The sequence below is a fragment of the Mytilinidion resinicola genome, assembly GCF_010093595.1.
Source record: "Mytilinidion resinicola strain CBS 304.34 unplaced genomic scaffold BDZ99scaffold_12, whole genome shotgun sequence".
NCBI classification, from domain to species: Eukaryota; Fungi; Ascomycota; class Dothideomycetes; order Mytilinidiales; family Mytilinidiaceae; genus Mytilinidion; species Mytilinidion resinicola.
Window position 1 is genome coordinate 577353 of NW_022985448.1, and position 13840 is coordinate 591192.

Below are 13840 nucleotides of genomic sequence, written 5' to 3' on the forward strand. Positions count from 1 at the left end.
GAGCTCATTGAGGGTACTCGACAAGCATCACAAACCGCTGAGTTAGATGTCATGCGAAAAAATCTCAGAGAAACGGAAAGCAGTCTCACGACCATGAAGGACGTGTATGGAGAGAAGCTAAGCAACGTCGTTGGCCCAAGCTGGAGCGCCGCAACTTTGGAGCAAAGCTTCCAGTCTGTGCTTGACCAAAAGAACTCCGACGTCCGAGACATCGAAACGCAGAGAGAGGGCACTAATCGTGAGCTTGAACATATCCAGTTCAAGCTTAAAACCGTTAGGAACGATATTGCCAAGAAAACCTCGGAGCTTCAGAAATGCGAGCAGACAATCAAAGACGCAATCGACGGCGAGGAAGTATCGCAGTTCGAAGACAAGTTGCAGGAGCTGGAGGAGGAATATGAAGAAGCTCTGGCCAACCAAGAAGGTTTCAAGTTTGTCCAAACTTGGTATCGGAAGGCCTTGGACACATCGGAAAAGCATAATGCCTGTCACATGTGTGAACGACCGTTCCATGGCGGGAAGAGCGGGACAGAACGTCGGGAGTTCAATGCCAAAATTGAGAATCAGATTCAAAAGGCGATTGACAGGGCCCAGAAGGATACAGTAGATGCTGTTGCCCAGGAGCTAGAGAAGGCTAAGAAGGCACGACCCAGCTATGATCTTTTGTCTCGACTTCAAGAAACTGAGATCCCAGCTTTGAGATCTGAAGAGCAGAGCCTACGATCTAAGAACGAGAGCCTAGAGATAGTAGCTGAACAGCAGGATGCAGTTCTGCAGGAGCGCCAGACTTCCAGGAGGGAGGTCGAATCCCTTTCAAAGACAGTCCAGAACATTGTGAAATACCAGCATGAGTCTAGTGAGCTCAACCGCAAGATCACAGCATTGGCAGTCAAGCAAGAGGATGCTGGGTTGTCTAGAGGTCTGGAGAAGGTTCAAGAGGACCTGAAACAGGTGGCTGAGCAGTCAAAGTCTACGAAGTCCAAAGTCAACCAAATTTCAAACGAGCGAGACCGAGCTCGGAGTTCGACCAATACTCTGGAGCTAGAAGCTCGTGATATTCAATCGAAGATTGCTACAGCCAGCTATCAATTGAAGGAAAAGGCCAGTCTTATATCACGCATCGAAGAACTGAAGTCTCACAGCAACGAGCAACGAGATGCTATTCGACGCCTAGACGAGGAAATCCGGAATCTTGTTCCTCAGGTCGAGCAGGCCCAGATCAAGTACGATGACATCAACCGCCAAGGAGCTGAACGAGACCGTGAACTGCAACAGGCGGCTTCGCGACTCTCGGACAGCGTTCGGCAGCTTCAGCAAGCCGATCAAGATATTAACGCCTACATTGACAAAGGTGGTCCCCAGCAGCTTTCACGAACTCGCCGCGAGATTGAGAATCTTGAAGGAGAGGTTTCTCGACTGGAAAGCGAGATGAAGCAGATTGCAGTACAGATCAAGAAAATTGACGAGCACCTTCGAGACACGGACGACACCAAACGTGCCATCAACGACAATCTGCGGTTCCGACGCATGAAGCGTGACCTTGACGCTCTTCACACGGAAATACAGCAGCTTGAATCACATAACGCCGAGTCTGACAAGGACCGTTACGACAGCGAGGGGCAAAAGTGGCAGATGGAGCGTAACAAATTGACCGCCGAACAGGCTAGTATCATTGGATCCCTCAAGTCAAAGGACGACCAGCTGACGGAGCTCATTCGCGACTGGGACACTGAATACAAAGATGCCGGGTACAAGTACAGAGAAGCTCATATCAAGGTGGAGACAACAAAGGCGGCGGTAGAGGATTTGGGACGATACGGAGGTGCTTTGGACAAAGCTATCATGAAGTACCACGCCATCAAGATGGAGGAAATCAACCGCATCGTTGAGGAACTCTGGAGAAAGACGTACCAGGGAACTGATGTTGACACGATCGCCATACGCTCGGACAACGAGAACCTCAAAGGCAACAAGTCTTACAACTACAGGGTAGTCATGGTCAAGCAAGATGCAGAGATGGACATGAGGGGACGGTGCAGCGCGGGTCAAAAGGTGCTTGCTAGCATCATCATCCGTCTCGCGTTGGCAGAATGCTTCGGTGTCAACTGCGGACTCATTGCGCTGGACGAACCCACGACGAATCTCGATCGCGACAATATCCAGGCGTTGGCAGAAGCCTTAGCAGAGATCATTAAGGTCCGGCGACAGCAGTCGAACTTCCAGCTCATCGTCATCACTCACGACGAGGATTTCTTGAAGTACATGCAGTGTGCCGACTTCTGCGATACGTACTATCGTGTGTCACGTAACGATAGGCAGAAGTCTATCATTGAGCGACAGTCAATTGCCGAGGTAGGTCACTACATATATCACGCTATATGGGTAGCTATGCTAACGGATGTTGTAACTTTCAGGTTGTCTAAGCGATATCGGAGAATTGCAGTACTTCGGCGTTATAGTAGCGGATCAATATATCCAATATGCATTCTCTGGAGTCCAATCAGCGGGTATTTCTTTCGTTTACGGACTGCATGAGCGAAACAGGAGCTATTTTGTGATGGTACTTCAACCACGTTTTCTGGCTCACAAGAGGTTATTTCGAATAGTGAGAAGGGAGCTCGCACGGCGCGAAAAATGTACATTTAAATCGCGAGTACCTACAGAAACTTTTTAGGAGGCCTGGAAGTCATGCCCTCTTACTGCCCGTGTAGGACGTTGCTAATTTTTGCTCAATTCCGTGTCGACGGTCCATCGGTGGATGCCCAACTACGAACTCGCTTATATCTAACTTGAGATACGATGGCACACCATCCGACGGACTGAATACGAATCCGCGGAGTCGTATCTTAAAGAACTTAGCTGCAGGAAATGTGGACTCGCTCAGGGAAATCTGGACCAATCGACGTCCATATATCAGGGAGCCTATTCCTTTGCAAGGCACCACTTCGCTTAGATTTATGCCGTCAAGACAACCCACTGTCCCCTTTTAGATGTCCACGAACCCCTTTGGTTGGGTTACAGCGGAGCTCCTTTTATTGATAAATCAGCGTGACGTCTGAGACGGTCGCCTCACCCGCTCGGCGCAAGGGTAGGCAGCTCAAGTAAAGATTAGAAGTCGAGAGCGGGGCAACCAAGCGGGTTTATCGCAGAATTGAGGCTGATGTAGAGACGACAGGAACCACGTCCAAGCAAACGTTGCGCTCTGCCTCACGATGGCCCAACAACTAGACTCGACGTCAGGGTCCGCTACATAAACGTGCTCGCCAACAAACACCACGCGTCCTGACGTTTTCAGAACAGCAGCCACCGACAGACGGACACAAGGATCCTCTAGCGGTGGCGTCGTCAATGCGACCCTCTTCGGCGGCACGGTGGCCCTGGCGGTGATGGACTGATGTGGTGGCGATGATTCTAAATTTACAACACCAGCCTATCAGTGCACGGCGGCGCCGCACCACTTTTGCCCCTCTCATCAACGCATACCATTGAAATGGCCAGTCCACGGGGGAGCTGCGGACGTCGAATGACGGGGGCATCGCCGAAAAGAAGACGGCGAGGAGGCTAGAGAAGCGGCGAGACGATGCTGTACGACGCTTTCACGAGAGCGCACCGCACACATCAGCGGCTCCCAGCCCCCCATGGCCACGGAAGCAGGGCAAATGCGAACGCTTCTGATGACGATCGGCCCTGATAGGGGCGTTGCAGGGCCGGCGATTGGCGGCGCGGTTCCTGAACATCACAGGCCGGTCTTGCGGGACAAGCTTTGCGGCTGGTGTGGCTCCCTCCGCCGGCTGCTTTGGGAGCCAGCGCGTTTCACTGCTGCAACCCGCATCCATCCAGCCTCTTCCAGCACGCACGACTCACGCTTTGAGCGCCCACGCAGCCACTGCCAGCTGCGTGCTCGCCCGACGCGCCCAGATGGCGCGTGTCTGCCACTCGCCACGGCTCCCGGCTGGCTGGCTGCTTGTCTCGGCAAGAATCTGCTCCACCTCCAACCTCGCCGTCTGCTCCCGGCCAGCACGCTGCATGCCATTGCCCACGGCCCTGTCCGAAACCACATGAAAGCTGTCTGCGCCTGGAAACTAGCCATGCAGATGCCCCACAGCCCGGCTTTGTGCCAGGCCTCCGCTCGCTCCATGCTGCTTTTCGTTTGGCTTTTCGTCCACGGCCGCCCTTGCGCTGTCCCACGGCGTCACTGACAAGTCACCATCTCATCTCATCTACTCTCTGCGTCTGCCCTATCCTTGCCCCCAGCTTGCTGTCGACAGTCTCAGACTTGGCTTCCCAGCCCTTTTAATCCCAATCCCAGTCTGCCTTAATTCAATCTTTCCGTTCCTAGAGTTCTCCGCGCCCGGGGTCCACCGCATCCAACATTCCAATCGTTGCCCTGGTCGGCAAAAGCACCGGCCTCCACGTTGTTCTTGTTATCTACCTTGTTGACCTCCCCGTCCAGCTCCCCTTCTTGCCTGCACTTGCTCAGCCCGCGTCGTGACAAGGCTCTTTCTCTCCCAACCACCGCGATGCTGTTCAAGCACCTTCTCTCGCTAGCCGTCTCAACAAACCTTGCTCTCGCTGCTCCACTGTGAGTGCTACTCTATTTTGATATTTGCTTTTACTCCATGCTTTATTTGGATGGCGTGAGAAGGCGACACCGACAGAGCAAGCTCTTCTTTCCAGTGCAGGAGTTGCGCTACGACTCTCTAATTGTCTCTACGCGTCAACTTCCGAAGCTTTCCCAATTCCATGTTGTTGCGCTCGACTCACTCTGCAGATTCAATTTGCAGATTCAATTAGCTCCGATCTTCTGATCTGTTCTCTGGAATGGTGTGCTAATATTACTACAGTACCTCGAAGCGTGGAGTCGCTTTCTCCTGGGGGTCCGAGAAGATCTACGGTGTAAACATAGGTGGATGGCTAGTACTCGAGCCGTAAGTTGAGATTTATTCTAATTGAAGTCACTCGATTTCCTGCTTCTCTGCTCCATTTCCTATCACGTCCAGCGCTAGAGCCAGCTCTCAGACAGCGACGCATTTCCACGTTCAGAGTGACTGTTCTTGCGCGTTTTGAATTGCCTGCTTGAGACTTGCAGAGGATTAAAATGTATTCTCTCCGTAGTATCTTTTCCGAGGCTTTATAGCAAGCGTGCGATCTTTGGTATCATGAGAGAATCGTCAAATACACCCCAGCGGTGTCAAGCCAGTGCTTGAGTAACGCACTGCTTTACCTGTTGTACATTCATCTCGACAGCATTACCGAAGCCGCAATCCTGACTCTGTCAATTAGGTGGATCACTCCCTCGATATTTGCGCCTTACGATAACGACGTCGTCGACGAATTTACCCTCGGTCAAAAGCACCCTGATGATGCCCCTGGAATCCTTCGAGACCATTGGAATAGCTTCTGCACATGGCAGGATTTCAAGAAGATTGCCGATGCGGGTTTCAACGTCGTTCGGATACCTATCGGTTTTTGGGCTTACGACAATGCGAATACTCCTTACGTGACGGGTGCTGCAGAGTACATCGACGCTGCGATAGATTGGGCGAGAAGCTTGGGACTGAAGATCATCATTGATCTGCACGGCGCCCCAGGATCGCAAAATGGATATGACAATAGCGGTCAGAGGATGGAGAACCCGCAGTGGGGACAAGGAGACACAGTTTCGCGGACGCTGGGTGTCATTCAAACCATCTCCAACAAGTACGCTCAGTCATCCTACCAGGACGTCATCATTGGAATCGAGCTCTTGAACGAACCTCTCATTTCCAAGCTTGATTACAACACAGTCAGGCAATTTTTCCGCGATGGCTATGGCAACGTACGAAAGATCGCATCCGGAGTGTCGGACACTCCTGTCATCTTCCACGATGGCTTCAACGCGCCAAACACATGGAACGGATTCTTGACACCTTCAGACGCCAACGCACAAAACGTAGCCGTCGATCATCACGAGTACCAGGTCTTCGACGATACGCTGGTTGGTTGGCAGCCGTGGCAGCATCGCCAGGGTAGGTCTCCCAACTAAATGATATGTGTGGATACAAGAGGCTAACTGAAGCAGCTGTGTGCAACAACGCTGCTTCGTACAACGGCGCGGACAAGTGGACTTTCGTTGGAGAATGGACTGCTGCCATGACTGACTGCGCCCCGCAATTGAATGGTAAGTGCTTCTCCGTGCAGCTCTTTTCGTTGTGGCAGTTCCCCGCACTTGACTCGCATGTAATATGCATAGGTCGAGGGTATCCGACGTTTTTGGTACGACATTGTGTCAGCTTGTGCACAAGGATGTCCCGACTCCATGCAATCGGAATTTTACACTTCGCACTAGTTCGAGACGGCGGATCGTCCCGCACTTTACTACCTCGCGCAACCTTCTAACACATAATCTAGGTCAAGGTGTCGGCGCCCGCTACGATGGCACTTACCCCGGCAGCACCTATTACGGCCCCTGCAACTGGCAAAACGACATCGATCAGTGGGACGATTGGTACAAGGACCAAACCCGTGGCTACATTGAGGTGCAGCTAGAGGCCTTCCTGGCCGTGACCCAGGGCTTCTTCTTCTGGAACTTCAAGACCGAGGGCGCAGCTGAGTGGGATCTGTTCAGGCTGCTGGATGCGGGTGTATTCCCGAACCCGGTGAACGAGGTTTCAAGCAGAACATGGGGAGATCAGTGCTCCCAATTTTAAGAAGCCGATGAGGAGATGGGGGGATCTACGACTTTTCAAACGCCTTCCCGCAAGGATATCTATCTTACGACCTTTTCCCCTCTAACGAGCACGCCCGGATACGTCCAGCACACGACCATATCCACTTGCGACCCAAATCACCCTCTCTTCCACGCACCCACCGTCGCATTCGCACACGCACTTGGCATTTCCGCACAATCGCTAGACCATCATTAACGGCATGTTTCCTCTTCACGCAATCGTATTCGGCATCAAGCAACCATTCATTCTTCCGATACCCAAACGGAGTGGGCGTAGTTATAATCGACCATTTCCTTATTCTTACCTAGACCGACGTGGTTTCTCATTGCAGTGACGAAGCTGTAATGTATTTATATTCTTGGATGGCGAGCTATTGGAAAAGAGGTGGCAATGAGGACGGGGCTGTATTTACTGGCATGGGTCTGAAAGAAATTTCAGGAGAGTTGCAGCAGGCAAGGGAGAGGTTTGAATGTTAATGTTTGGATGTAGACATCTGTTGACTATCTACAAATGAAACTCAAAATACAGCTTTGATATAGCCACCCTACCATCCAACGCCAGAACAAACGCACCATCCTCTACTCCACATTCTCGATATCCACCGTCTTAACCCTCACCCCGACCTCCCTAACCTTGGGCACCAATATCCTCAACAGCCCCTGCCCCAACCGCGCCCGCACCCCCACCGCATCCACATCCCCCGGAAACGTAAACGTCCGCTGGTAATGCCCCACCCGCCTCTCCGCCAACCACTCCCGCACCGGCCACTCCCCCTTCTCCATCTGGGCCCCCTCCAACTTCCTCTTCTCCAACTCCGCCTCCCGCACACACGGTCCCCCATCCTCCTCCATCTCCATCTCCATCTCCCCCACATCCCGACACCCATCCCCATGCACCTTCCACCCGCCCTTCTTCTCCCGCTCCCGCTCCCGCTCCCCGTCCAGATCCCACTCGCCCACCAAGTCGACCCGCCCCACGCGCGCCTCAATCGCCAGCGTGCGCCGATCCACCCACTCCAGCCGGATCGCGCGCTGGTCGCGGATCCCCGGGAACTCGCCCTCGAGGAAATACGCGGCCTCGGTCTCGCGCACGTCGAAGTCGGGCGCGAGGATGTCGTGGCGCGGGTGGCGCCGGGGCGGGGGGGGGTAGGGGGCGTCGAGCAGCTGGCCGAGGAAGCGGAGGGGCCGGTGCGAGGGCTGGTGGGCGGCGAGGGGCGCGGATTGCGTGTGGTGGAAGGCGGTGGTTGGGGTGGTGGTGGTGGTGCCGCCGTGGAAGAGGTTGGTGAAGGGGGCCATGGTGAGGTGTAAGGGGGAGGCGCTGGGACTGAGTTTTTGGCTGTGTTGTTGTTTGTGGGCGGCGTGCTCCGGGGAGGAGGGCCGTGGGTGGGCGGGGGGTGAGGTGGGCGTTGTGGTGGTTTTAGGGGTGGGGAGGCTGCGGGTTGCAGATGGATGGGTGGTTATGGAGACGGGGTGGTTGGGTGGTGGTGGTGGTTGTTGTACGCCCGTGTTGTTATTCTAGGGGGGTAGAATGGCGGAGGAGATTGTAAGGGTTTGTTTTGGATGAAGGGGCACGAGATGTAGATGATGCTTTGGTTCTAATTGCTTAATTGCTTTCGTTGAGGGGTGCAAACTCGGACACGAGGATGTCTAGTTGTACAGAGTTGAAGTACTACCAAATATGCGAGCGCTTCACGTTAAAAAAGACTTTTACCCACAAAACCCTCCCATCCCTCTCTCCTTTAAGCCCACGCCCCTCCCAACACTAGTCTGAGCACGAACACTCTCCTCCCCAGCGCTAACAAAGCTGAGGTCTCATCACCCCTCTCCACTCCACCCGCACTCCACCACCCAACAACATCTCTCGACGGCACCCCCTCCACCCACAATGGCGTGACACACGCTCCCCCAACCCCCCCAAAACAAGCTTTTCTCCAATCCCCCATTGAACACCAGATCCCGATCCAGATGTGGCGATCGCCACACTGGCCCCCCCTTGCCCCACAGTCACGATACGCGCGCGCTGGGACGAGCATCACGCCACAGCCACCATCGGGAGGCCCCGCTCACACCACGCTTTCTTCCCACCATGGGAATCCGCGACATGGGGATTCGCAAGACACGAATGGGATAGCTTCGTATAACCTGATGCTCAGCACACTGGGGGCGCCGATCCGCTACCAATCTACAGGTTTGGACATCATGGCATGCTACCCAGATAGAATGCGGGCGTATTACAGGTCCCAGCTTACCAGGTGGTAACATGCAACCACCGTAGCACCATGGGATGGGGGCGTACGCAGGCGGCTGTCAGCCGCCGCGCGGTGCTTAAGCGATGTGGGAGAGGGGTGCCTATATAAGATAGAATCCCGTACTTGTGAATACATTCAAGCAGCAGTACCTTGATCCATACAAGCAAACATCACATTTGTATCTACCATTCCACAACAAACACACACACACACATGACAGGCTTCGACCCCTACACGGCGCAGAAAGCGGCAGAAGCGCAGTTGCCCCAGCGCACGGAGGCGGAGAAGGCGGCGTTTGAGCGCGAGGAGGCGGCGATAGTGAGCTATGAGGCGGATTGGGATGATTGGGATGGGCCGATCTGGCCGATGGGCACGGTGCAGGTTGTGTTGAGTACGTTTTGCTCCCTTCCTCCTTTTTTCCTTCCTTTCAATCCTGCGTCTGTGAAAGGCGTTGATATGGGGAGATCATGCTAATGATGGCTGCTGGGGTAGGATTTCCCGCAAAGGACGAGGAAGCTCGCGAGAAGACGCCCGAGATTCAGACGGGCGATCATTAGTGGAGCTCTGGCATTGCCGATTTCTCTTGATTCAATGAGAGGAGAAGGACGACTGTAACGACGACTATAACGACGACTATAACGACGACAGAACAACCGTTTGACGACACTTTAATCCGCATGGCACGGCGCACCGAGACGAGAAGGCGTTTGGCGTTTTGATAATTCACCCGGAACCCGCAACCACTCCACACAACCAGCATCGCGAAACCTCGAGCAACTCTACAGTCGGGAACAACAATCGGTATGATTTTAGACTCGGAAAATACCCTGGGTGTTAGACAGACATCTTTAGACCGGTGAGGGAGCACACAACTCCCTTTCTCTCTCTCTCACCAGAAAAGGGAATGTTACAGGGGAGACGCAGTAGTATTGTATAATTACATACCAGGGGCAGATTCCGAGAGCACCAGCGAGAAAAGCTTATCTCATCTCACTCGTCTCCGGAAACACCAATTCAGCTCAGCTTCAACTCTTCAGCTTCAGTTTCGACTTAACCATTCGCAATGTTGCAGAAAATACAGTGCTACTTACCCGCCGCTTGGGCTGTGTCGACAGGTTTTCGAAATCCTAGAAGGGATGGAGTAATTCGAAGCATGCGAATCGGACTCGCGGCTGGCTACGAGCAGCAGGTGGCTACCTCCATCCAGGATCCTCCAGCGAAGTCATGAAAACCAAGCCGAGATGTAAGTTCCTTGGTTGGAACTCCTGCTAACCTTGTAAGAAGGGCCCTAGTCAGTACTAAGCAAGTCATCCAAGAGAAGTCGACAGCTTCGAACAAGCAATAAGTCGTTGTATTGATGCCTACAAGCGCACAAAAGTCGTTTGGTTATGGGTCCGGAACGCCGTATTTCTGCTTTCTGCCTGTACCGCAGACATTTCATGGCAGCCAGATTGCCTCCGATAACGCCAATAATGAAGATCAAGGAGAGATAAGACAACAGAATAGCTGAGCCGTAAAAAAGCCAGCACCTCCATAACCGTTTTCTGTATCGTTCAAAAATACCCCAAAACCGACTCGCACGGTCGATGCCGATAACCACCCACCGATGCCCTTTACCGGCGCCAAAACGCCGCACAGGATGAATAATCTGTCGAATACAGGAAAACATATCTGTAGGAGGAGAGAGGATCAGAGTCATGACTTTTGCGACTCCATCTGTACTAGATGAAGCTTCCCTCAAGTCTGATTTTGAATCTTCAAATTCATCACGTATTGCATAAGCGAGCAGTCGTCGCATTTGACGAGCGCCTGCAGCGCCTTGACTCTCGCTTTCAGCAGCTGGTTCTCGTCTGCCAGGTTCTTCTTGTCCTTCTCGATCTGCCGGATGTACGCAGTCGCACTCGCGAGCACAACGGCTTTGCTCGGTTTCGATGGCGTCGGGAGGTCTTCGATGTCTGCGCTGTCACAGACTCGCTGCTGATTCTGGTGCAGAGCTGGCACTACACGACGGAGGGAATCGAGCTGTGTGTTTAAGCTCTCGCGGTATTTGCGCTCGACCTGGTTGTGTGGGAGTCTGCGGCGCGATTTGCCCTTTTCTTCGGGTAGAGGAGCTAGCTGATCCTCTGGTGAGCCATGCGACGACTCGGCTTCGCTCTTGAGCCGGGGCTGAATTTCGGCGGAGCTGCTCTTGCTGAATTGGCGCCCGGAGGGCTCCCGCGAGGAGTCGCTCTCAGTGCGCTTCTTTATCCGCGATTGGATCTCCACGACACCGTCGGGGATGTCTTGCGGATTCATGGTATTGAGCAGTGAGGAGTCAATTGTTGTCGGTGTTGGAAGGGCGTCGTCGAATAGGAATGGTGCACAGCCGCCTCCGCAGGTTGATGGATTAGGTGGAGTGCCTCCTTCAGAGTGATTCGGGCACAGTGGCGAGGTCCAGCAGGCTGAAATGGCGTCCGGATTGTCACCTTGCCTATTCCGCTTCTGTGTGGTTTCTGCGCTCGTATTTTGCACAGCGTTGCCCTGAGCTGTGGTCTTGGTGTTTGGAAATCCGGTAGGTCCGTTCGGAAAAGTCAGATCTTCCACAAAGCCAGCCTCTGAGGGCTTCGAGAACATGGAAGTGAAATCCTGGCTTTGATTTGGGTAAGTTCGCGACCTCTGGGGATTGGGCCTCTTTGTCGATGTGGATTGAGGGGACTGTGTAGCTCTCGAAGCTGGATGTTGCGATAGCGATTTGTTCGGTTGGAAGATAGTGTGTTCAGATGCCGAGATTCCGGAGGTGGGTTCAGGCGATGATTCGGATGTGGAGTTTTCGCCGGCGATGGTGTCTCCAAACGGCTGGAGAACTTCCAGGTCGCTGAGGAAGTAGTCGTTAGGGTTATAGTAGGCGTCAGAAAAGAAATTGTCTCCTGTTCCAAGGAGCGAGCTCTCAAAAGCGCTCGTATCAGCGGACTCCTGGGCTAGCCCGAAGGACTGGCGCGCAGAAGTAGACGAGGAAGTGTTGGCATCGGACGAGCGGCCTGCCGTCGTTCGAGGAGCATCAGCCCACCGGTCGTTGGGCAGATTGAGGCCCTCCTCAGTGAGGAAGGCATTCCAGTTGAGTGACATCGTGAGAGCGGCACACAGTCGTGACAATGGGCTGTTGCTGCTCAGGAGAGGTAGACAAAGGGCAGCCAGATACCGGGGGGCAAGCAAGTTTCTCCGCGCCGATACGTAGTAGGGCTGGTGATAGCACGAAGACCACTGGGGGCAAATCAGGAGCGTGTCGTCAGATGGCCGTGCCGGCGGGTGGTCGTGCTGGATGTAAGTAGGAATGCAGGTGGTGGAGAGACACTGGCGGGGAGCGAGGAGGAAACTTCTGCTACAGAGCGTGCAGTGCCGGGTGGTTGGGCGCGCGGCAAGGCTCCGGCGGCTCCTCGTGCTTATGACTGACACGGAACGATGTTTTGACGGCGGGACTCTGAGGGAGGGTGCTTCGGCAGGTGCTAGGTGCGGCTAAAGGGGCAGATGGAGATGGTCCGGCTGCAGATGAGAGCGTCTCGACGTGCCTGTCAGCTGCTGGGGCTTCCGTTGGATGGCAAGCGGAAGCGTCTTTGCAGACAGAGGACAGAATGATGGCCCCTCTGGAACTTCGGCAGCTCGGATTTCGCGAAGCTGAGGGCGGTTGCGTCTCAATGGTGGGGCCTGTGAATAGTCAGACCACTGCAAGCCATGTGGCCTGATCTTTGCACATCTAGACCTTGGCGGGCGCTGGATCGCGATTGCTCTTAACCAAGCCGGGGTCCGTCGATATTGCGCAGCGAAAGCACAGCATCATGTCGAATTCGAACACAAACAAGCAGAGAAAGCAGCTGGCGGGCGAGAGGACGTTGCGGACCACCACTCGACCCCCAGAAACCACGAGAAACTCTGGCGCTAACGTAGCGATCGCCGACCGCCCGTTGGCAAGCCTCCCGTCCCAGGCGTCCCAGGCGTCCCCGTCTCTCGGCGCCGCCCGCGAGCTTCCTCCACCGTCTTTCCAACTCCACGCTGCTGAGCACACCGAGTTCTGCCAGGTCACCGCCGTCCTCAACGAAGCCAGCACCGGCGCGGGTCACCTGGCACCCACACATTCTCATCACCACCACCACGCGCTGCCCACCGAGGCCATTCCCGCCCTAGACACCTTCAAGCGGAACTGGTACCAGGACTGGTTCAAGGACCGCTCCGTTGAGAAGACTGACCCCTATGGCTTCACTTCTGCTGGGACAAGTACCGCGACAAGCCCGAATGTCAGCAGAGCCGGCACCCCAGTACCCGCAGTGGGCGGCAACTATGCCACTGCACGCCGCCAAAGTCTGGACCAACAGCACGCAGCGACTGGCTAGGTGAGATTGTGAGAAGCACAGCGCTGACCCGGTCGAGTCTTGCAGTATTCGTGATATTATTGTATTGACGGCGTTGGGAGTCTTATAAGTGTGTCTTCTGAGAGGCTCTTTTTCACAGGCTTTAACGTGAGAATAGGCGTTATATTGAGCATGATTCGCGGGAAATGGTCATGAGTTGACGAGTGTACGAATCATGAGAAGGCTACGTGTTAGCGAACCTGCAATAATGAAACCACTTCACATCAGTAGCAGTTAGATTCAAATGCAGGCCATAATACATATCTGTTGAAGGCGATCGTATCTATGAAGGTGATCGTATCTACTAAGGGTGATCATATCTCTAAAAGGCCATCATATCCGGCCTTGTCACGCCTCCCCCAATATTCCCGAGTCATCCCCGCAATCTCTAAAAAAGAAAAGCTACGAGGATACATGGGTGGGCGCGGGAATCTCCTTGCACGGCAAATCCTTCCGGTAAATATCGTTCCAAAGTTCTAGAACTCCATCTGCCAGGTTCA

At 54.0% G+C, this 13840-nt stretch overlaps 5 protein-coding genes across 5 annotated transcripts; 3 read left to right on the forward strand and 2 right to left on the reverse strand.

Annotated features, from left to right (window-relative positions):
* Positions 1-4360: 4360 nt before the first annotated feature.
* On the forward strand, positions 4361-6989 carry BDZ99DRAFT_52603 (exo-1,3-beta-glucanase). Its single transcript, XM_033726088.1, has 5 exons — positions 4361-4582; positions 4845-4928; positions 5284-6008; positions 6062-6160; positions 6397-6989. Exons 1-5 carry the CDS (start codon positions 4521-4523, stop codon positions 6687-6689), a joined length of 1263 nt encoding a protein of 420 aa, XP_033575290.1. The 5' UTR covers positions 4361-4520; the 3' UTR covers positions 6690-6989.
* Positions 6990-7184: 195 nt separating this feature from the next.
* On the reverse strand, positions 7185-8405 carry BDZ99DRAFT_464204 (HSP20-like chaperone). Its single transcript, XM_033720255.1, has one exon. The coding sequence runs from the start codon at positions 8003-8005 to the stop codon at positions 7289-7291; it is 717 nt and encodes a 238-aa protein (XP_033575291.1). The 5' UTR covers positions 8006-8405; the 3' UTR covers positions 7185-7288.
* A 665-nt stretch (positions 8406-9070) lies between these two features.
* BDZ99DRAFT_52318 (uncharacterized protein) lies at positions 9071-10211 on the forward strand. Its single transcript, XM_033725783.1, has 4 exons — positions 9071-9353; positions 9451-9514; positions 9716-9791; positions 9883-10211. The coding sequence occupies exons 1-4, from the start codon at positions 9172-9174 to the stop codon at positions 10101-10103; spliced, it is 543 nt and encodes a 180-aa protein (XP_033575292.1). The 5' UTR covers positions 9071-9171; the 3' UTR covers positions 10104-10211.
* A 383-nt stretch (positions 10212-10594) lies between these two features.
* BDZ99DRAFT_52050 (uncharacterized protein) lies at positions 10595-12257 on the reverse strand. The gene has a single exon (XM_033725534.1). It carries the CDS (start codon positions 12061-12063, stop codon positions 10696-10698), a length of 1368 nt encoding a protein of 455 aa, XP_033575293.1. The 5' UTR covers positions 12064-12257; the 3' UTR covers positions 10595-10695.
* A 475-nt stretch (positions 12258-12732) lies between these two features.
* Positions 12733-13474, forward strand: BDZ99DRAFT_52683 (uncharacterized protein). Its single transcript, XM_033726179.1, has one exon. The coding sequence runs from the start codon at positions 12771-12773 to the stop codon at positions 13320-13322; it is 552 nt and encodes a 183-aa protein (XP_033575294.1). The 5' UTR covers positions 12733-12770; the 3' UTR covers positions 13323-13474.
* The last annotated feature ends 366 nt before the right edge of the window (positions 13475-13840 follow it).

Bases quoted from the DNA above. Each gene is read 5' to 3' on its own strand.
- BDZ99DRAFT_52050 (XM_033725534.1), bottom strand. From the start codon at position 12,063: ATGTCACTCAACTGGAATGCCTTCCTCACTGAGGAGGGCCTCAATCTG.
- BDZ99DRAFT_52318 (XM_033725783.1), top strand. From the start codon at position 9,172: ATGACAGGCTTCGACCCCTACACGGCGCAGAAAGCGGCAGAAGCGCAG. The intron at 9,354-9,450 runs GTTTTGCTCCCT...CTGCTGGGGTAG, and splicing joins GTGCAGGTTGTGTTGAGTAC to GATTTCCCGCAAAGGACGAG. The intron at 9,792-9,882 runs GTTAGACAGACA...GGGGAGACGCAG, and splicing joins ACTCGGAAAATACCCTGGGT to TAGTATTGTATAATTACATA.
- BDZ99DRAFT_52603 (XM_033726088.1), top strand. From the start codon at position 4,521: ATGCTGTTCAAGCACCTTCTCTCGCTAGCCGTCTCAACAAACCTTGCT. The intron at 4,583-4,844 runs GTGAGTGCTACT...ATATTACTACAG, and splicing joins CTTGCTCTCGCTGCTCCACT to TACCTCGAAGCGTGGAGTCG. The intron at 6,009-6,061 runs GTAGGTCTCCCA...TAACTGAAGCAG, and splicing joins GCCGTGGCAGCATCGCCAGG to CTGTGTGCAACAACGCTGCT.
- BDZ99DRAFT_52683 (XM_033726179.1), top strand. From the start codon at position 12,771: ATGTCGAATTCGAACACAAACAAGCAGAGAAAGCAGCTGGCGGGCGAG.
- BDZ99DRAFT_464204 (XM_033720255.1), bottom strand. From the start codon at position 8,005: ATGGCCCCCTTCACCAACCTCTTCCACGGCGGCACCACCACCACCACC.